The sequence below is a fragment of the Oncorhynchus nerka genome, linkage group LG19, assembly GCF_034236695.1.
Source record: "Oncorhynchus nerka isolate Pitt River linkage group LG19, Oner_Uvic_2.0, whole genome shotgun sequence".
Lineage (NCBI taxonomy): Eukaryota > Metazoa > Chordata > Actinopteri > Salmoniformes > Salmonidae > Oncorhynchus > Oncorhynchus nerka.
Genome location: NC_088414.1, coordinates 48,250,016 through 48,272,541, shown reverse-complemented (window position 1 = coordinate 48,272,541; position 22,526 = coordinate 48,250,016). Strand labels below are relative to the sequence as shown.

The window sequence follows — 22,526 nt, the reverse complement described above, 5'->3', positions numbered from 1 at the left end:
AGTTTACACATACACTTCCTGTTGTCTCCCAATATACTCTCCATAAACTATGCATACATTACCCAGAAAATCATTATCTCTGCAATGCCATAGAAGATGTACATTTTTAGAATACAATGAAAACCAAATTAGGTGTTGTTTCAGTTGTTCAAGTCCTTCAGAAAAAGGTCACAATAAATAATAAAAACCTGATAACTGGTCGTAGGTCTCCAGTACTAAAGTTTATTACAGTAACTAAAGGAGACTTCTCTAAAGTTAAAGTCTATTCTAACCTAAAATGACAAATGAGGTCGCAACATTTCCTGTTTGCAACCGAAAAACACGAGAGAAGAGAGAGAGAGAGAGAGAGAGCGAAGGTAAAAATAACAGAAGATGTTAAATATAGACTGTGTTGTGAAATACCTCAGACAGAAAGAGAGAAAGAGATATATACAGAGAGAGAGAAGGAGAGAGAAGGAGAGAGAGAGAGAGAGAGAGAGAGAGAGAGAGAGAGAGAGAGAGAGAGAGAGAGAGAAGGAAGGAGATATATACAGAAAGAGACAGAGAGACAGAGTGACTATTATTTACTCTATACCTCCATAATTATTCTAATGATGTCAGGTAAGACCAAAGTTTCACTTTTTTTTTCAAATAAGTTCATTTCCAAATGATATATAATATAGACCATAATTATCTATATGTTGGAGTTCAGACTTTATTTGAAAAAGTTTAAGTAGGAAATTGTATGAATTGTGACCTTTACAGAGGAAGATGCCAAGTCTCTAAAAAGGCTTTTCACACGTTCACAGAGTTTGCTTCTCCACTCACAGCTGTCCCCCAGGGTTATTCATTCATTACGAATATGAAATGTAACATCCGTCAAGTATTTTAGGAAACCTTTTACATGGGATTGTCTTGAAAAACTTTCTCCGTAAAGCTGAACTATCGTCAAGGTTTTATACGGTCTAAAAATTGGTGCCTCTCTTTTCACTGTCAGCGTGGTTTTTCCAGATTTATGATTATGTTATTTATATATATATTTATGTTATAGTTTATGATATCTGTAACATCCGTAACGGTTGTATCATAACATATAATCGTATATCGTATCTTTTCTTATTCGTTCTGTGGATTTGACGGATAATATCGTATCGTATCTTCAGAAGTCTGTTCAGTCACCACATTCTGTGTGCTTGATCTGAGATGTATTCCTCAGACCTTCACTGAAGCAATTGTTGAAAAAAGATGTGTTCTAGTTAAGATTGTCACGGAAAATCTCATTTTAAAAATATATATATTTAAAAAATGTATATAGCCCTTCTGACATCATCTGATGTCACAAAATGCTGTACAGAAACCCAGCCTCAAACCCCCAAACAGCAAGTAATGCAGGTGTAGAAGCACGGTGGCTAGGAAAAACTCCCTAGAAAGGCCAAAACCTAGGAAGAAACCTAGAGAGGAACCAGGCTATGTGGGGTGGCCAGTCCTCTTCTGGCTGTGCCGGGTGGAGATTATAACAGAACATGGCCAAGATGTTCAAATGTTCATAGATTACCAGCATGGTCCAATAATAATAATAATCACAGTAGTTGTCGAGGGTGCAACAGGTCAGCACCTCAGGAGTAAATGTCAGTTGGCTTTTCATAGCCGATCATTGAGAGCATGCCAGGTGGACTGGGGACAGCGGTCCTGCTGTCTCTAGAGAGTTGAAAACAGCAGGTCTGGGACAGGTAGCACGTCCGGTGAACAGGTCAGGATTCCATAGCCACAGGCAGAACAGTTGAAACTGGAGCAGCAGCACTGCCAGGTGGACTGGGGACAGCAAGGAGTCATCATGCCAGGTAGTCCTGAGGCAGAACAGTTGAAACTGGAGCAGCAGCTGCATTTATCTTAAATGGCAGAACTATTGTTAGATAGAAAGATGAGAAGAGGTTTTATCAACCATCTGAATAGACCTGGAGCGTCTTTTTCAAACGAAATCCCCCCCCCCAAATATACTTCATCCACTGTCCAGAAAAGTGGATTGGCAGTAGTTCATGTATATAGTCTCACGTGTATATTTCGTTACAATATTTCAGAAAAACTGTAATAGAAAACAAATGTTATATTGTTGTCTGCATTCAACAAGTCAAGGTTCATCTACACTACCCGGTCAAAAGTTTGGGGTCACTTAGAAATGTCCTTGTTTTTTGAAAGAAAAACACTTTTTTCCTCTGTCCAGTGTCTGTGTTCTGTTGCTCATCTTAATCTTTTCTTTTTATTGGCCAGTCTGAGATATGGCTTTTTCTTTGCAACTCTGCCTAGAAGGCCAGCATCCCGGAGTCGCCTCTTCACTGTTGACTTTGAGACTGGGGTTTAGCGGGTTATGCTACTTTTGGGGTCTGTACACTCTCCTTAATAGCTACTATAGACACACATCAAAAGTTTAAATTCAATTTTTGTTTGTCCATTCCGTGAGACATTAAAGTTGTGTAGATGTAATGTCCATAACGCTGTCGTCACAACAAAGTTTATTGCAATAGCAGAACTTTCATCTAGAAGTTTAAAAGGATAACAGCAGAATGAGATGCGTGTTTAAAACAATAAACCCTCTACTTGTCCAGACTGACTTTGTCCAGACTGACTTTGTCCAGACCGGGTGGATCCATCTCTGACTCATAAATAACTCTGTTCTCTCTGTTTTTGTTTTAATAACTGTACCTGGGGCATAATATCTCTGACTCATAAATAACTCCGTTCTCTCTGTTTTTTGTTTTATAGACTGTACCTGGGGCATAATATCTCTGACCCTTAACTAACTCCGTTCTCTCTGTTTTTGTTTTAATAACTGTACCTGGGGCATAATATCTCTGACTCATAAATAACTCCGTTCTCTCTGTTTTTTGTTTTATAGACTGTACCTGGGGCATAATATCTCTGACCCTTAACTAACTCCGTTCTCTCTGTTTTTTGTTTTATTAACTGTACCTGGGGCATAATATCTCTGACCCTTAACTAACTCCGTTCTCTCTGTTTTTGTTTTAATAACTGTACCTGGGGCATAATATCTCTGACCCTTAACTAACTCCGTTCTCTCTGTTTTTTGTTTTATAGACTGTACCTGGGGCATAATATCTCTGACCCTTAACTAACTCCGTTCTCTCTGTTTTTGTTTTATAGACTGTACCTGGGGCATAATATCTCTGACCCTTAACTAACTCCGTTCTCTCTGTTTTTGTTTTAATAACTGTACCTGGGGCATAATATCTCTGACCCTTAACTAACTCCGTTCTCTCTGTTTTTGTTTTAATAACTGTACCTGGGGCATAATATCTCTGACCCTTAACTAACTCCGTTCTCTCTGTTTTTGTTTTAATAACTGTACCTGGGGCATAATATCTCTGACCCTTAACTAACTCCGTTCTCTCTGTTTTTGTTTTAATAACTGTACCTGGGGCGTAATATCTCTGACCCTTAACTAACTCCGTTCTCTCTGTTTTTGTTTTAATAACTGTACCTGGGGCATAATATCTCTGACCCTTAACTAACTCCGTTCTCTCTGTTTTTTGTTTTATAGACTGTACCTGGGGAATAATATCTCTGACTTTAACCTCTCTGCTTCTCTTCATCTCTGTGTGTCTCAATCTCACCTGCTTTCTGAGACACAGGGACACCAGACACAAAGCAGGTAAATGATTGCTTATTGAATAAAATATCTTTCCCTGAGCAATTGTGTTAGTATAAAATAATATATTTTCATTTTTTTTTCATAGAATATGGCTCAATATCATATTATGTATATTTTTAGTTGAGCTTTGCTCATCTTTATCAATAATAGTAACAATGATGGACCTGAATGTGTATTGTATACGTCCACGTAAACAATATCATTAGACACCAGGCACAACACACACAGAGCACTGACACAGACACTGTCATTGACACAGAGCACCTCTCTCACGTCTCTTGCCTCTCTTACCTGTCTTACGTCTCTTGCCTCTCTTACCTCTCTTATGTCTCTTATCAATCTTACCTCTCTAACCTCTCTTACGTCTCTAACCTCTCTTAAGTCTCTAACCTCTCTTACGTCTCTAACCTCTCTTACGTCCCTAACCTCTCTTAAGTCTCTAACCTCTCTTACGTCTCTAAACTCTCTTACGTCTCTAACCTCTCTTAAGTCTCTAACCTCTCTTACGTCTCTAACCTCTCTTACGTCTCTAACCTCTCTTACGTCTCTTATCACTCTTACCTCTCTTATGTCTCTTACCTCTCCGACGTCTCTTACCTCTCTAACCTCTCTTACCTCTCCGACGTCTCTTACCTCTCTAACCTCTCTAACCTCTCTTACGTCTCTTATCACTCTTACCTCTCTTATGTCTCTTGCCTCTCCTGCCTTTCTTATGTATCTTACGTCTCTAACCTCTCTTACCTCTCTAACCTCTCTAACCTCTCTTACGTCTCTAACCTCTCTTACGTCTCTAACCTCTCTTACGTCTCTAACCTCTCTTCTTTCTCTCTAACCTCTCTTACGTCTCTAACCTCTCTTATGTCTCTTGCCTCTCTTACCTCTCTTACGTCTCTAACCTCTCTTACGTCTATAACCTCTCTTACCTCTTTAACCTCTCTTACGTCTCTAACCTCTCTTACCTCTCTAACCTCTCTTACGTCTCTAACCTCTCTTACTTCTCTAACCTCTCTTACGTCTCTAACCTCTCTTACGTCTCTAACCTCTCTTACCTCTCTAACCTCTCTTACGTCTCTTACCTCTCTTATGTCTCTTACGTCTCTAACCTCTCTTACGTCTCTAACCTCTCTTACGTCTATAACCTCTCTTACCTCTCTCACCTCTCTTACCTCTCTCACCTGTCTTACCTCTCTCACCTCTCTTACGTCTCTTATCACTCTTACCTCTCTTATGTCTCTTACCTCTCCGACGTCTCTTACCTCTCTAACCTCTCTTACCTCTCCGACGTCTCTTACCTCTCTAACCTCTCTAACCTCTCTTACGTCTCTTATCACTCTTACCTCTCTTATGTCTCTTGCCTCTCCTGCCTTTCTTATGTATCTTACGTCTCTAACCTCTCTTACCTCTCTAACCTCTCTAACCTCTCTTACGTCTCTCACCTCTCTTACGTCTCTCACCTCTCTTAACTCTCTAACCTCTCTTACGTCTCTAACCTCTCTTACGTCTCTCACCTCTCTAACCTCTCTTACGTCTCTAACCTCTCTTACGTCTCTAACCTCTCTTACCTCTCGTATGTCTCTTACCTCTCCGACGTCTCTTAGCTCTCTTACGTCTCTCACCTCTCTAACCTCTCTTACGTCTCTCACCTCTCTTACCTCTCTCACCTCTCTTACCTCTCGCATGTCTCTTACATCTCTTACGTCTCTCACCTGTCTTACCTCTCTTACGTCTCTCATCTCTCTTACGTCTCTCATCTCTCTTACGTCTCTCACCTGTCTTACCTCTCTTACGTCTCTCACCTCTCTTACGTCTCTCACCTCTCTTACCTCTCGTATGTCTCTTACCTCTCTTACGTCTCTCACCTCTCTTACCTCTCTCACCTCTCTTACCTCTCGCATGTCTCTTACATCTCTTACGTCTCTCACCTGTCTTACCTCTCTTACGTCTCTCATCTCTCATCTCTCTTACGTCTCTCACCTGTCTTACCTCTCTTACGTCTCTCACCTCTCTTACGTCTCTCACCTCTCTTACCTCTCGTATGTCTCTTACCTCTCTTACGTCTCTCACCTCTCTTACCTCTCTCACCTCTCTTACCTCTCGCATGTCTCTTACATCTCTTACGTCTCTCACCTGTCTTACCTCTCTTACGTCTCTCATCTCTCTTACGTCTCTCACCTGTCTTACCTCTCTTACGTCTCTCACCTCTCTTACGTCTCTCACCTCTCTTACCTCTCGTATGTCTCTTACCTCTTACGTCTCTCACCTCTCTTACGTCTCTCACCTCTCTTACCTCTCGCATGTCTCTTAGACATCTCTTACGTCTCTCACCTGTCTTACCTCTCTTTGATGTCTCTCATCTCTTTGACGTCTCTCACCTGTCTTACCTCTCTTACGTCTCTCACCTCTCTTACGTCTCTCACCAGTGGTGTTTGTTGTGTGTGGTGTACCTGTCTTGTACCTCTCTTATCTCATCATCTCTGTACGTCTCTCACCTGTCTTACCTCTCTTACGTCTCTCACCTCTCTTACGTCTCTCACCTCTCTTACCTCTCGTATGTCTCTTACCTCTCCGACGTCTCTTAGCTCTCTTACGTCTCTCACCTCTCTTACGTCTCTCACCTCTCTTACGTCTCTCACCTCTCTTACCTCTCGTATGTCTCTTACCTCTCCGACGTCTCTTAGCTCTCTTACGTCTCTGGTGTTTCTTACGTCTCTTGGATCTCTTGCAGCAACATAAATGGCATCTGTCATTCTGTAGGCTATTTTGTTCATCAGCATTGCTTAACTTAACTTTGTCAGTCTCATCAACTCACAGAAAAGTAATTGTCCACCATTTTGTTTTGACAGGCAATGAGGAGTTTCTCCCCCAGCAGCATTATCCAAGAGAGCGGTACGGCATTATTATCATACTCCAGTACCGTGTTTCATCTACCGTTGTGTGTGTGTGTGTGTGGTGTGTGTGTGTGTGTGTGTGTCTTATGTCTTTTCTAAAATATGTGTGTGTGTGTGTGTGTGTGTGTGTGTGTGTGTGTGTGTGTGTGTGTGTGTGTGTGTGTGTGTGTGTGTGTGTGTTTTCTAAAATATGTGTGTGTGTGTGTGTGTGTGTGTGTGTGTGTGTGTGTGTGTGTGTGTGTGTGTGTGTGTGTGTGTGTGTGTGTGTGTGTGTGGACAGTACATGTCTAGTCAGTGGTCTGACATGAATCGTTCATCTCAAATGTACAGAATCAGAAAGTATTCAGACCCTTTTGACTTTTTCAACATTTTGTTACTTTACAGCCTTAATATCCTAAAATGTATAAAAAAGTTATTTCACATATAATGACAAAGCAAAAACAGCTTTTAATAAACATCAAATTAAAATAAAATAAATAAATAAAATAAACGTATTTACATTAGTTTTCAGACCCTTTCCTATGAGACTCTAAATGGAGCTCAGGTGTCATCCTGTTTCCATTGATCACCCTTGAGATGTTTCTACAACTTGATTGGAGTCCACCTGTGGTGATTTCAATTGATTGGACATGATTTGGAAAGGCACATACCTGTCTCTGACAGTGTATGTCAGAGGTTAAACCAAACCACTAGGCCGAAGGAATTGTCTGTAGAGCACCGAGACAGGATTATATGTATATTGATGTATATTGATGTATATTGATGTATATTGATGTATATTGATGTATATTGATGTATATTGATATATTGATGTATATTGATGTATATTGATGTATATTGATGTATATTGATGTATATTGATGTATATTGTTGTATATTGATGTATATTGATGTATATTGATGTATGTGATGTATGTGATGTATGTGATGTATATTGATGTATGTGATGTATGTGATGTATGTGATGTATATTGATGTATATTGATGTATATTGATGTATATTGATGTATATTGATGTATATTGATGTATATTGATGTATATTGATGTATATTGATGTATATTGATGTATATTGATGTATATTGATGTATATTGATGTATATTGATGTATATTGATGTATATTGATGTGATGTATATTGATGTATATTGATGTATATTGATGTATGTGATGTATATGATGTATGTGATGTATATTGATGTATGTGATGTATATTGATGTATATTGTTGCATGTGATGTATATGATGTATATTGATGTATATTGATGTATATTGATGTATATTGATGTATATTGATGTATATTGATGTATATTGATGTATATTGATGTATATTGATGTATATTGATGTATATTGATGTATGTGATGTATATTGATGTATGTGATGTATATTGATGTATATTGATGTATATTGATGTATATTGATGTATATTGATGTATATTGATGTATATTGATGTATATTGATGCATGTGATGTATGTGATGTATATTGATGTATATTGATGTATATTGATGTATATTGATGTATATTGATGCATGTGATGTATATGATGTATATTGATGTATATTGATGTATATTGATGTATATTGATGTATATTGATGTATATTGATGTATATTGATGTATATTGATGTATATTGATGTATGTGATGTATATTGATGTATATTGATGTATATTGATGTATATTGATGTATATTGATGTATATTGATGTATATTGATGTATATTGATGTATGTGATGTATGATGATGTATATTGATGCATGTGATGTATGTGATATTGATGTATATTGATGTATATTGATGTATATTGATGTATATTGATGTATGTTGATGTATATTGATGTATATTGATGTATATTGATGTATATTGATGTATGTTGATGTATATTGATGTATATTGATGTATATTGATGTATATTGATGTATATTGATGTATATTGATGCATGTGATGTATGTGATGTATATTGATGCATGTGATGTATGTGATGTATATTGATGTATATTGATGTATATTGATGTATATTGATGTATATTGATGTATATTGATGTATATTGATGTATATTGATGTATATTGATGCATGTGATGTATATGTGATGTATGTGATGTATATTGATGTATATTGATGTATGTGATAGTGAAATGCAGGAGGAAGAGGAGGAAGAGGAGAATCAGCAGCAGGAGAATCCCATCTACGGAAACATCACTACAGGTGACATCACATCACATCACATAATATCTATAGAAACATCACTACTATCTATGGAAACATCACTACAGGTGACATCACATCACATAATATCTATGGAAACATCACTACAGATGACATCACATTACATAATATCTATGGAAACATCACTACAGATGACATCACATAACATAATATCTATGGAAACATCACTACAGATGACATCACATTAAATAACATAATATCTATGGAAACATCACTACAGATGACATCACATTAAATAACATAATATCTATGGAAACATCACTACAGATGACATCACATAACATAATGTAACGACGTTCTTCGTTTGTCGAAAGAGAGTCGGACCGAAATGCAGCGTGGTGGTTACTCATGTCTTTAATGAATGAATCGCGATACATGAAATAACTATACAAAACGAAAACAACAAACGGAACGTGAAACCTAATTACAGCCTATCTGGTGAAGCTACACAGAGACAGGAACAATCACCAACGAAATACACAGTGAAACTCAGGCTACCTAAATACGGTTCCCAATCACAGAAAACAAGAATCACCTGACTCTGATTGAGAACCGCCTCAGGCAGCCAAGCCTATACTAGGCACACCCCTAATCAACCATAATCCCAATGCCTACAAAAAAACCAATACGACAATACAATAAACCCATGTCACACCCTGGCCTGAACAAATAATTAAAGAAAACACAAAATACTAAGACCAAGGCGTGACACATAATATCTATGGAAACATCACTGCAGGTGACATCACATCACATAACATAATATCTATGGAAACATCACTACAGATGACATCACATCAAATAACATAATATCTATGGAAACATCACTACAGATGACATCACATCACATAACATAATATCTATGGAAACATCACTGCAGATCACATCACATCACATAATATAGTATCTACGGAAACATCACTACAGATGACATCACATCACTACTATCTATGGAAACATCACTACAGATGACATCACATCACATAATATCTATGAAAACATCACTACAGATAACATCATATCACATAACATCATATCTATGTAAACATCACTACAGATGACATCACATCACATAATATCTATGGAAACATCACTACAGATGACATCACATATAATCTATGAAAACATCACTACATATAACATCATATCACATAACATCATATCTATGTAAACATCACTACAGGTGACATCACATATAATCTATGGAAACATCACTACAGATAACATCATATCACATAACATCATATCTATGTAAACATCACTACAGATGACATCACATATAATCTATGGAAACATCACTGCAGGTGACATCACATCACATAACATAATATCTATGGAAACATCACTACAGATGACATCATATCACATAACATAATATATATGGAAACATCACTACAGATGACATCACATTTACATTTACATTTAAGTCATTTAGCAGACGCTCTTATCCAGAGCGACTTACAACATCACATAACATAATATCTATGGAAACATCACTACAGATGACATCACATCAGATAACATAATATCTATGGAAACATCACTACAGATGACATAACATCACATAACATCTGTAGAAACATCACTACAGATGACATCACATCAGATAACATAATATCTATGGAAACATCACTACATGCAAAGGGCACCATGCCCATAGTGGGCACAGGGGCACGTGTCTTCTCACATTTGTCCTTTAAAAAATATATACAAATTAAATATATATATATATATATATATATATATATATATATATATATATAAATGATTTCTCTGTAATACTGCAAGCCACCTAGCAGTTTTATGAAGTTGACTTTAGCCCAGATAGGTTCCCAATCTCCCAACCTCATAACTAGCTACCCAGAAGCCATTTCAGGCTATCAAGATAGAGTTAGCTTCTCTAATTGTCTTAGCTGGCATGCCTGCTGGTAAGGTTGGTAGACTTTAGAAAAGAAAAAGCAATAACTACATGTACTGAATAAGACTCACAGACTTTTCAATATCTGAGCAGAGAGGCATTGAAGCATAATTAGTTTTCTTTAAACAACATAACCACCAGTCAGGAGAGTACAGACAGTTCAGGAGGTAGATATGTTTAGATACACAGATAAAGTGAGCTTACATTTCTTTTTACATAGAATTAATCTTGATAATTATGGCTATAGATGGCAGGAAAAAGCTGCTTCAGGTGTTTGAAAAATGCAAAATTCTTCAACTTGTGGAAGGATGGCCTTGTGGCCGGATGGCCTAGTGGAAGGATGGCCTAGTGGCCGGATGGCCTAGTGGCCGGATGGCCTTGGCCCCCCTCTGCCACCCCCCGTAATCGATTAAATGTCTGTATTTTTGAACTTATGTATTCTAGCGTAACTTCAGTGTAGAACCCTCCTCTCTCTTGCTCTCTCTCCTCCATAATTTTGGGTCAGTCAAAGTGGTCAGGTTTTCTGCCACTGTGTACTCTCTGTTTAGGGCCAAATAGCATTCTAGTTTGCTCAGTTTTTTTGTCAAGTAATTACCTTTTTGTTTTCTCATGATTTGGTTGGGTTTAATTGTGTTGCTGTACTGGAGCTCGTTGGGGTCTGTTTGTGTTTGTGAACAGAGCCCCAGGACCAGCTTGCTCTCCAGGTTCATCTCTCTGTAGGTGATGGCTTTGTTATGAAAGGTTTGGGAATCGCTTCCTTTGGTGGTTGTAGAATTGAATGCCTCTTTTCTGGATTTTGATAATTAGTGGGTATCGGCCTAATTCTGCTCTGCATGCATTATTTGGTGTTTTACGTTGTACACTGAGGATATTTTTTACAGAATTCTGCATGCAGAGTCTCAATTTGGTGTTTGTCCCATTTTGTGAAGTCTTGGTTGGTGAGCGGACCCCAGACCTCACAACCATAAAGGGCAATGGTCTCTATAACTGATTCAAGTATTTTTTAGCCAGATCCTAATTGGTATTTCGAGTTTTATGTTCCTTTAAATGGCACAGAAGACCCTTCTTGCCTTGTCTCTCAGATCGTCCGCAGTTACCTGTGGCGCTGATGTTTAGGCCAAGGAGTCTAGAAACGTTCAATGGAATTCTGGAATCGAACGGAGATGGTTCCTCAATGCGGAAACTAGTAAATGGATTAAATCGGGTGTTGGCGGAGTTGCTACGGAATGGAGAGGACAACAGTCCATGTGGATTTGATGCTTGTTCCTCTTGTGTTGGGAAAGGCTGGTAAACAAGCATTTTACGGTCAAGTCTACACCCATTGTATTCGCCGCATGTGATCTATACAATTTGATTTGATGCCGTTATTTCGGCATGAAGCATCAAAAACGGGACTTTTAAGCGGTTATTGTCTTGCTCTTTGCTGTAATCAGAGGGCTAATATCAATACTATACATGCCAGTTAACAGATGTCATGCACTTGGACAGGTAAATATTTATAGCCCTGCTATTTAGCCAATGAGTGGCCTAATATCAAGCTAATATTTAGTTTCTTCGGCTAAACAACTCTAGCTTCGCTCTTCCAGCTTTTCCCGTGCGCAATAGGCTATAGGCTACGGACGCAAGCCTCTCCGCTATTCCTCTTGTCGTGAAATCCAAGGAAAAACTATAGGACATTAATGTTGTATATATTTTTATACTCGGCCTCATATGCTTTTCGTTGAGAGAAGCATGCTCGCTCTGGCTAATTGTTGAATGTAAAATAGGCCAAATGAACTGTTTGGGAAAGTTGCAAAGAGATACTTTGTTATTTATTATCTACTTCACTTGCTTTGGTAATGTAAACATATGTTTCCCATGCCAATAAAGCCCCGTAACCTGAATTGAAATGTAAATTGAATTGAGTGCATAGTTGGACTAATTATTAAATGGTTGCACATGACAGACAGGGATGAACACAGTGAACAAAGTAATATCCACACGAAGTGACAGCCATTATAAAGAAATGGAAATCACTTAAAAAAAGCAACTGTAGGCCGTTTGTTCTTTAGTTAAATAAAGGTTAAATAAATATTAGATTTTTTATTTAACGAGGCAAGAAATAACATGATTTAAAAGATGCGCAGGTCAAACAGCGTTTGTTGTTTATTTTCTACATTTAATTGAAATACGAGTGTCTATATTCTATTTAGCGTTAGACTACACGCAACCTACATTGAAGTAGTATTTACAGTTTTCACTATGAAAATGAACAAACACAGAAGCACTATATTTGTTCAGTCACCATCTTTTAACATGTGTATACCGCCTGCAGTAGGATGCAGACACCATCTTTTAACATGAGTATACAGCGTGCAGTAGGATGCGGTCACCATCTTTTAACATGAGTATACAGCCTGCAGTAGGATGCGGTCACCACCTTTTAACATGAGTATACAGCCTGCAGTAGGATGCAGACACCATCTTTTAACATGAGTATACAGCGTGCAGTAGGATGCGGTCACCATCTTTTAACATGAGTATACAGCCTGCAGTAGGATGCGGTCACCACCTTTTAACATGAGTATACAGCGTGCAGTAGGATGCGGTCACCATCTTTTAACATGAGTATACCGCGTGCAGTAGGATGCGGTCACCACCTTTTAACATGAGTATACAGCCTGCAGTAGGATGCGGTCACCATCTTTTAACATGAGTATACAGCCTGCAGTAGGATGCGGTCACCACCTTTTAACATGAGTATACAGCGTGCAGTAGGATGCGGTCACCATCTTTTAACATGAGTATACCGCGTGCAGTAGAATGCGGTCACCATCTTTTAACATGAGTATACCGCGTGCAGTAGAATGCGGTCACCACCTTTTAACATGAGTATACCGCGTGCAGTAGAATGCGGTCACCACCGTAGAATGCGGTCACCACCTTTTAACATGAGTATACAGCGTGCAGTAGGATGCGGTCACCATCTTTTAACATGAGTATACAGCGTGCAGTAGGATGCGGTCACCACCTTTTTGACATTAATATGTAGAATGCGTTGATCAGCTGATTGACCCGTGCAGGCTACTGTTGAACGATACACTTCCTTCCAGTGTGGATGTTCGCCAACGTTTAACGTTTTATAGTTCTGTGTAATTTATCGTTATAGTTATAATCGGCTTTGGTGTGGATCGCCCTCAACGCTCAAATGAGTAAATGCTTCTTGCGGATAACAGGAATATGGTCTGAACACAGCAGTGGTTCTCAGCCGCGGGGGTTGATTTGACGGCAATCACGATTGCAACAATGATAGCCTTCTAACAAGTGATTTCATATTCTCTGCTATTTAGTTTGATTTATAATTTTACATGGGGAGGGTTACATGTTTTGTTTTCTCCAAATACTCTGGGAGGCCCAGGTTAAAAAAATATATATTTTCCCCTGGTGAGAATGACAACTGTTTTCATTTCAGAGGTCGGATTACCTCCAGGTATCCCTCAATATAAATAACCATTACTCGCTAATGGCACAACATTAACATCGGTCAATGTAGGTTTTTACATCAACAAATAACCTTCAATTCATTGCATCTTCAGCTCTTATCAAAATGAAAATTAGCAAATGAAAACATTTACTCGATACAATTTCTTTATTTTTTTAAATGATATTTCTCAAAAACGTTTGTATTATTTTGTCCCATAAAATAATCTGTACTATTCTCTCCCCCCTTCACACATACAACAAAAGGTCATTTCAAAAAATATATTAGCGAAATAACTGCTCTTCCCCCGCGACCCTGACTTTGAATACCACTGCTCTAAGGTTGTATCATCTCACATTTCTTTACATGGATTTTGACAACAAAAAAAAGTACATGTATGTATTACAAAAATGTACAAATGTAGGTAGTTTATATTTAAAGCAAGTGTTTATAAATTCTAACCGTCAAGACGAAACGCGTACAGTTTAATTTACAGTTGTAAGTCACAGCGCTATAAATATAACAGTCTCGTAGCTGAACGATAAGAATAACGGTTTTTGTTTGTACAAGTATAGCTATCTTACTGCCTACTAACTGATGCAATAGAATTAGGCAGAATAACCTTTGTGTTTTGTTTGCGAACGCTTATCTGACAGATAGTATCTGTAAATACCTCTGTATAGAATTAGGCAGAATAACCTTTGTGTTTTGTTTGCGAACGCTTATCTGACAGATAGTATCTGTAAATACCTCTGTATAGAATTAGGCAGAATAACCTTTGTGTTTTGTTTGCGAACGCTTATCTGACAGATAGTATCTGTAAATACCTCTGTATAGAATTAGGCAGAATAACCTTTGTGTTTTGTTTGCGAACGCTTATCTGACAGATAGTATCTGTAAATACCTCTGTATAGAATTAGGCAGAATAACCTTTGTGTTTTGTTTGCGAACGCTTATCTGACAGATAGTATCTGTAAATACCTCTGTAAAGTTCATCAGCGTGTTATTATTTTTCTTACGCCAACAACACAGTGACATCGAATAGTAACTATACTATATACCCTGAACTTGTGTACATCAAGCTTCAGTTTTTCCATTTAGATATGATCATGATTGTGTTCTAGTTTCCTGAGTTAAATGGAAACGTGTGTTTATGACTAAATCGCGTGTTTGTGTGTGTGTGTGTGTGTGTGTGTGTGTGTGTGTGTGTGTGTGTGTGTGTGTGTGTGTGTGTGTGTTCTGTGAAGACCTGTGCTATGAACCCATGACCAAGCAACGTTCCAGAGACGACAGAAAGGTACGTACATCGGGCCAAAATTATTCGTGTACATAATTGTTCACATACAACTGTCATTAAAATAATATTTGCTTTTAGAATTATTTGGTTTTAAACTGTACTGTGTAAATTAAAACAAAAAATATATATAGATGACATAGTTTGATTTACTTTAATTAACTGCCAATGCCACGTAAAACAAAATGTGAATGACGAACCATCATCTCATCTCATAATGGTCATAATTGAAAACGACGGTCTGCTATATTTATATATTATTTTTTTTCCACCCTGAGAGGAAATGAACTACGCCTATACTCAGTATTCATGCTAATAACAACATGTCGAAATAGGCGTATATATATTGCAGTTATATCGCTTAGACCACAAGTCGCTTAGACCACAAGTCGCTTAGACCACACAGCTTATAGTAAACTATATTACACATAGCACCATATTCCTTTTATAGTTCACCACTTCTGACCAAAAGTAGTGCACTATATAGGGGATAGGGTGCCATAAGGCTCTGGTCTAAAGTAATGCCATTACTTGTCATTACTTCTACACCTGCATTGCTTGCTGTTTGGTGTTTTAGGCTGGGTTTCTGTACAGCACTTTGAGATATCAGCTGATGTACGAAGGGCTATATAAATACATTTGATTTAATTTGATTTGATAATGCACTATATAGGGAATAGGGTGCCATAGGACTCTGGTCTAAAGTAGTGCACTATATATATAGGGAATAGGGTGCCATAGGACTCTGGTCTAAAGTAGTGCACTATATATATAGGGAATAGGGTGCCATAGGACTCTGGTCTAAAGTAGTGCACTATATATATAGGGAATAGGGTGCCATAGGACTCTGGTCTAAAGTAGTGCACTATATTGAATAGCACACCATGTTAACTCAGGGTAATAGAATAGCACACCATGTTAACTCAGTCCATAGGACTCTGGTCTAAAGTAGTGCACTATATTGAATAGCACACCATGTTAACTCAGTCTGTTTCTAAAGTAGTGCACTATATTGAATAGCACACCATGTTAACTCAGTCTGTTTCTAAAGTAGTGCACTATATTGAATGGCACACCATGTTAACTCAGTCTGTTTCTAAAGTAGTTCACTATATTGAATAGCACACCATGTTAACTCAGTCTGTTTCTAAAGTAGTGCACTATATTGAATAGCACACCATGTTAACTCAGTCTGTTTCTAAAGTAGTGCACTATATTGAATAGCACACCATGTTAACTCAGTCGGTTTCTAAAGTAGTGCACGGTCATCTGCTGTGGTCAAGGCCATCTCTAGTTCTCTACACCACACCGTGTACAACGCAGCCAATATCTGCTTTAAAGGCTATATATAGTACCATTTTTCTGAATGCATGAGAAGTTACCAAGGACAGGATGCTCTCCGACTTTCACGTTTCAAACTTTATTTGCCACTTGCACACGATACAACAGGTGTAAAACAGCAGAAAGTCTCACCTTGAGATCTCTGGTAATATGATATACTAATAGTATTCATATATAGTATACTAATAGTGTTCATATATAGTATACTAATAGTGTTCATATATAGTATACTAAGTGTTCATATATAGTATACTAAGTGTTCATATATAGTATAATAACAGTGTTCATATATAGTATACTAATAGTGTTCATATATAGTATATTAACAGTGTTCATATATAGTATACTAATAGTGTTCATATATAGTATACTAAGTATTCATATATAGTATACTAATAGTGTTCATATATAGTATACTAATAGTGTTCATATATAGTATACTAAGTATTCATATATAGTATACTAATAGTGTTCATATATAGTATACTAATAGTGTTCATATATAGTATACTAAGTGTTCATATATAGTATACTAATAGTGTTCAGAAATTGGGTAAGATCTCAGTGTTCAGCCCAACCTCCACCCCAGACCCCTCTCCCCCTAGGCCCCCCTCTGTCCAGGCCCCCTTCCACCAGTCGTTCCCCAGCCCGTTCCCCAGCCCGTTCCCCAGCCCGTTCCCCAGCCTCCCTCCCCCAGCCTGTTCCCCAGCCTGTTCCCCAGCCCGTTCCCCAGCCCGTTCCCCAGCCCGTTCCCCAGCCCGTTCCCCAGCCACCCTCCACAAAGCCCGTTCCCCAGCCCGTTCCCCAGCCACCCTCCACAAAGCCCGTTCCCAGCCCGTTCCCCAGCCACCCTCCACAAAGCCCGTTCCCCAGCCCGTTCCCCAGCCACCCTCCACAAAGCCCGTTCCCCAGCCTGTTCCCCAGCCCGTTCCCCAGCCCGTTCCCCAGCCCGTTCCCCAGCCACCCTCCACAAAGCCCGTTCCCCAGCCCGTTCCCCAGCCCGTTCCCCAGCCCGTTCCCCAGCCCGTTCCCCAGCCACCCTCCACAAAGCCCGTTCCCCAGCCCGTTCCCCAGCTCCACCAACCCTGACCTGAAATACTCCTTTGTGATAGATAGTCAAAAAAAGGCCAAATACATCATTATTCTACTGTTCCAACTCCTTCTCTTCAGCCTGCGCCCCAGCACTACCAACCCGACCTGAACTATGCTTCTCTGGACCTGAACGTGGGACAGATACCCAAGAAGAGGATGCGTCGCTACCAGCAGGGCCAGGTTCAGGCCCAGACCGTGCCCGAGACCCAGATGGGTGGGGGTTTCCTGGAAATAGATGCAGAGATGGAGGCCTCCCTCCCCTCACGGAGTAGCAGCCCTCTGGCTTCCAGAAACAGCATCTACCTCAACAGTCTACAGATGGCACTAGAGACAGAGGAGAGGGAATAAAAGAGAGCCAAGGAGATGGGGAGGGAGATGTAGGAGGATAGAGAGTGGGATGGAGACAGGAAGTGGGAGAGGGGGAGAAAGGTACAGTAGGTTATGATGGAGGGATGGAGACAGGAAGTGGGAGAGGGGGAGAAAGGTACAGTAGGTTATGATGGAGGGATGGAGACAGGAAGTGGGAGAGGGGGAGAAAGATACAATAGGTTATGATGGAGGGATGGAGACAGGAAGTGGGAAAGGGGGAGAAAGATACAGTAGGTTGTGATGGAGGGATGGAGACAGGAAGTGGGGAGAGGGGGAGAAAGATACAGTAGGTTATGATGGAGGGATGGAGACAGGAAGTGGGGAGAGGGGGAGAAAGATACAGTAGGTTATGATGTAGGGATGGAGACAGGAAGTGGGAAAGGGGGAGAAAGATACAGTAGGTTATGATGTAGGGATGGAGACAGGAAGTGGGGAGAGGGGGAGAAAGATACAGTAGGTTATGATGTAGGGATGGAGACAGGAAGTGGGGAGAGGGGGAGAAAGATACAGTAGGTTATGATGTAGGGATGGAGACAGGAAGTGGGGAGAGGGGGAGAAAGATACAGTAGGTTATGATGTAGGGATGGAGATAGAGCTGGGTATGTAGGGTATGACACATGAGCTGTTCCTAGGGTCTGCTGACCTGTAACATGCGACTGGGGTTAGAGGTCAGGGAGGAAGAACAACGGTTCTAAATGTGAACTCAAGCACTCAATTAGGCAGAGAGAGCGAGAAAGAGAGGGAGAGGACTGGTGTTCTTTTAAATATATTTATTATTTAACTAGGCAAGTACAGGTACAGAGACATCATACTGACCTACTTTAACCTCTAGTCAATATGTTAGAATCAGACTTTATAGAGAAAGGGGCTCCCACTGCATAAACTGCATATACGTATATATTATTATTATTATATATTTTTATTATTACTAGTATTCGTATATACAGTATACAGTGCAGTCGGAAAGTATTCAGACCCCTTGACTTTTTCCACATTTTGTTACGTTACAGCCTTACTCTAAAAGGTTTTTTATTTTTAAATCCCTTCATCAATCTACAAACAATACCCCATAATCACAAAGCCAGTACTGGTTTTTATAAAAAAAATTAACAGATGTATAAAAAATCAAATCTGAAAATCACATTTACATAAGTATTCAGACCCTTTACTCAGTACTTTGTTGAAGCACCTTTGGCAGTGATAACAGCCTTGAGTATTCTTGGGTATGATGCTACAAGTTTGGCACACCTGTATTTGGGGAGTTTCTCCCATTCTTCTCTGCAGATCCTCTCAAACTCTGTCAGGTTGGATGGGGGGGCGTTGCTGCACAGCTATTTTCAGGTCTCCCCAGAGATGTTAGATCGGGTTCAAGTCCGGGCTCTGGCTGGGCCACTCAAGTACATTCAGAGACTTGTCCCGAAGCCACTTCTGCATTGTCTTGGCTGTGTGCTTAGGGTCGTCGTTCTGTTGGAAGGTGAACCTTCGCCCCAGTCTGAGTTCCTGAGCGCTCTGGAACAGGTTTTCATCAAAGATCTCTCTGTACTTTGCTCTGTTCATCTTTCCCTCGTTCCTGACTAGTCTCCCAGTCCCTGCCGCTGAAAAACATTTCCACAACATGATGCTGCCTCCACCACCATGCTGCCACCACCATGCTGCCACCACCACCAAGCTTCACCGTAGGGATGGTACCAGGGACGCTTCCAAAAAATGTTTTTAATCCATTTTAGAATAAGGCTGTAAGGTAACAAAATTTTGAAAAAGGGAAGGGGTCTGAATACTTTCTGAATGTATATATATTCGTATATATATACATTGTCAAGGGTTTTTCTTTATTTAGACTATTTTCTACATTGTATCATAATAGTGAAGACATCAACACTATGAAATAACACATATGGAGTCATGTAGTAACCAAAAAAGGGTTAAACAAATCAACATTTATTTTATATTTGAGATTCTTCAAATAGCCACTCTTTGCCTTGATGACAGCTTTGCACACTATTGGCATTCTCTCGACTTATTGGTGTCCCTTTAGTCGTGGTTTCTTTGCAGCAATTCGACCATGAAGGCCTGATTCACCCAGTCTCTTCTGAACAGTTGATGTTGAGATGTGTCTGTTACTTGGACTCTTGTGAAGCATGTATTTGGGCTGAATTCTGAGGTGCAGTTAACTCTAGTGAACGTATCCTCTACAGCAGAGGTGGGCAACTCCAGTCCTCGTGGGTCTGACTGGTGTCACAGTGTTGCCCCCAGGCCTCGGCTAACACACCTGACTCCAATAATCACCTAATCATGATCTTTAGTTTAGAATGTAATGTGATTAATCAGCTGTGTTTGCTGGGGAGGGGGGTTGGACACCAATCAGGACCTCGAGGACTGGAGATCCCCCCCTCCCTGCTCTACAGCAGAGGTAACTTTGGGTCTTCCTTTCCTGTGGCGGTCCTCATGCGAGACAGTTAACTCTAATGAACTTATCCTCTGCAGCAGAGGCAACTCTGGGTCTTCCATTCCTGTGACGGTCCTCATGAGAGCCAGTTTCACCATAGCGCTTGATGGTTTTTGCGACTGCACTTGAAGAAACTTTCAAAAGTTCTTGAAATTGTCCGTATTGACTGACCTGCATGTCTTAAAGTAATGATGGACTGTTGTTTCTCTTTGCTTATTTGAGCTGTTCTTGCCATAATAGGGACTTGGTATTTTACCAAATAGGGCTGTCTTCATTATACCACCCCTACCTTGTCACAACACAACTGATTGGCTCAAACACATTAAGAAGGAAATCAATTCCACAAACTAACTTTTAACAAGGCACACCTGTTAATTGAAGTGTATTCCAGGTGACTACCTCATGAAGCTGGTTGAGAGAATGCCAATAGTGTTCAAAAGTTGTCATCAAGGCAAAGGGTGGCTACTTTGAAGAATCTCAAATACAAATATATTTGTTTAACACTTTTTTGGTTACTACTTGATTCCTTATGTGTTATTTCATAGTTATGATGTCTTCACTATTATTCTACAAAAACCCTTGAGTGAGTAGGTGTGTCCAAACATTTGACTGGTACTCTATATGATTATAATTGTTAGTATTATATAACATTATATATATATATTATACGTGGAAAATAAGTGTAAAAGTGAAACCTACTTGGAATAAGAGAACTTTCATGTAAATGCCATGTGACATTTAAAGGTGAACGGTTGCTGTGTGGAACATTGTGAGATTTATTATGAGAGGTGATGTAAACGTCATCGAAGGCTCAAGTCACATGGCTAGAGCTTACACACACCTACAGTACATGTGAATACTTATGTAAACTAGATATTTCTGTATTTTATTTTCAATAGATGTGCAAAAACAATTCTAAAAACGTGTTTTACTTTATCATTATGGGGTATTGTGATGTCATTATGGGATATTGTGATGTCAGTATGGGGTATTGTGATGTCATTATGGGTTATTGTGATGTCATTATGGGGTATTGTGTGTAGATGGGTGACACAAAAATGATGTTTAATCCATTTTGAATTCAGGCTGTAACACAACACAACAACATGTGGATTTGGTCAAGGGGAATGAATCATTTCTGAAGGCACTGTACCTCTCAAAGCAGGGAGGGGTAGGCAATACATACGGACTGACTGACTGACTGACTGCTGTTTCAACGCTCTGTTTCTGAATTAAATTAACTGCTAGGGTGTGAATGCAAATCTGGCAGAGATTTCTCGATGCTGTTTTTTTTGTATGTGTTTTTTTATGACATCAAAAATATAGTTTGAAATGTTGAACAAAAGTATGAATATTACTGCTGTGGCTGAACTGTTGCAGAACAGAACAGAGCAGAGCAGAATAGAATAGAATAGAATAGAATAGAACAGAGCAGAGCAGAAGAGCAGAGCAGAGCAGAGCAGAATAGAATAGAATAGAATAGAACAGAGCAGAGCAGAATAGAATAGAACAGAGCAGAGCAGAGCAGAATAGAATAGAATAGAACAGAATAGAGCAGAGAACAGAATAGAATAGAATAGAACAGAGCAGAGCAGAACAGAATAGAATAGAATAGAACAGAGCAGAGCAGAGCAGAGCAGAATAGAATAGAATAGAATAGAACAGAGCAGAGCAGAGCAGAGCAGAATAAATAGAATAGAATAGAATAGAACAGAACAGAACTGAACAGAACAGAGCAGAGCAGAACAGAATAGAACAGACCAGAACAGAACAGAACAGAACAGAACTGATGTTTATTTATCCATTACAGGCTGAGACAACAACACCGTGGACTTTTGCT

General features: G+C 39.3%; 1 protein-coding gene across 1 annotated transcript; it reads left to right on the top strand.

The window, feature by feature from the left end:
* Positions 1-437: 437 nt before the first annotated feature.
* Positions 438-20,584, top strand: LOC135562521 (uncharacterized). Its single transcript, XM_065005003.1, has 6 exons — positions 438-600; positions 3,536-3,646; positions 6,490-6,532; positions 8,672-8,745; positions 15,392-15,441; positions 17,950-20,584. The coding sequence occupies exons 1-6, from the start codon at positions 591-593 to the stop codon at positions 18,217-18,219; spliced, it is 558 nt and encodes a 185-aa protein (XP_064861075.1). The 5' UTR covers positions 438-590; the 3' UTR covers positions 18,220-20,584.
* The last annotated feature ends 1,942 nt before the right edge of the window (positions 20,585-22,526 follow it).

Excerpts from the sequence above, each read along its gene's own strand:
- LOC135562521 (XM_065005003.1), top strand. Across the intron at positions 6,533-8,671 it reads CAGCATTATCCAAGAGAGCG|TGAAATGCAGGAGGAAGAGG; the intron begins GTACGGCATTAT and ends TGTATGTGATAG. Across the intron at positions 15,442-17,949 it reads GTTCCAGAGACGACAGAAAG|CCTGCGCCCCAGCACTACCA; the intron begins GTACGTACATCG and ends CCTTCTCTTCAG.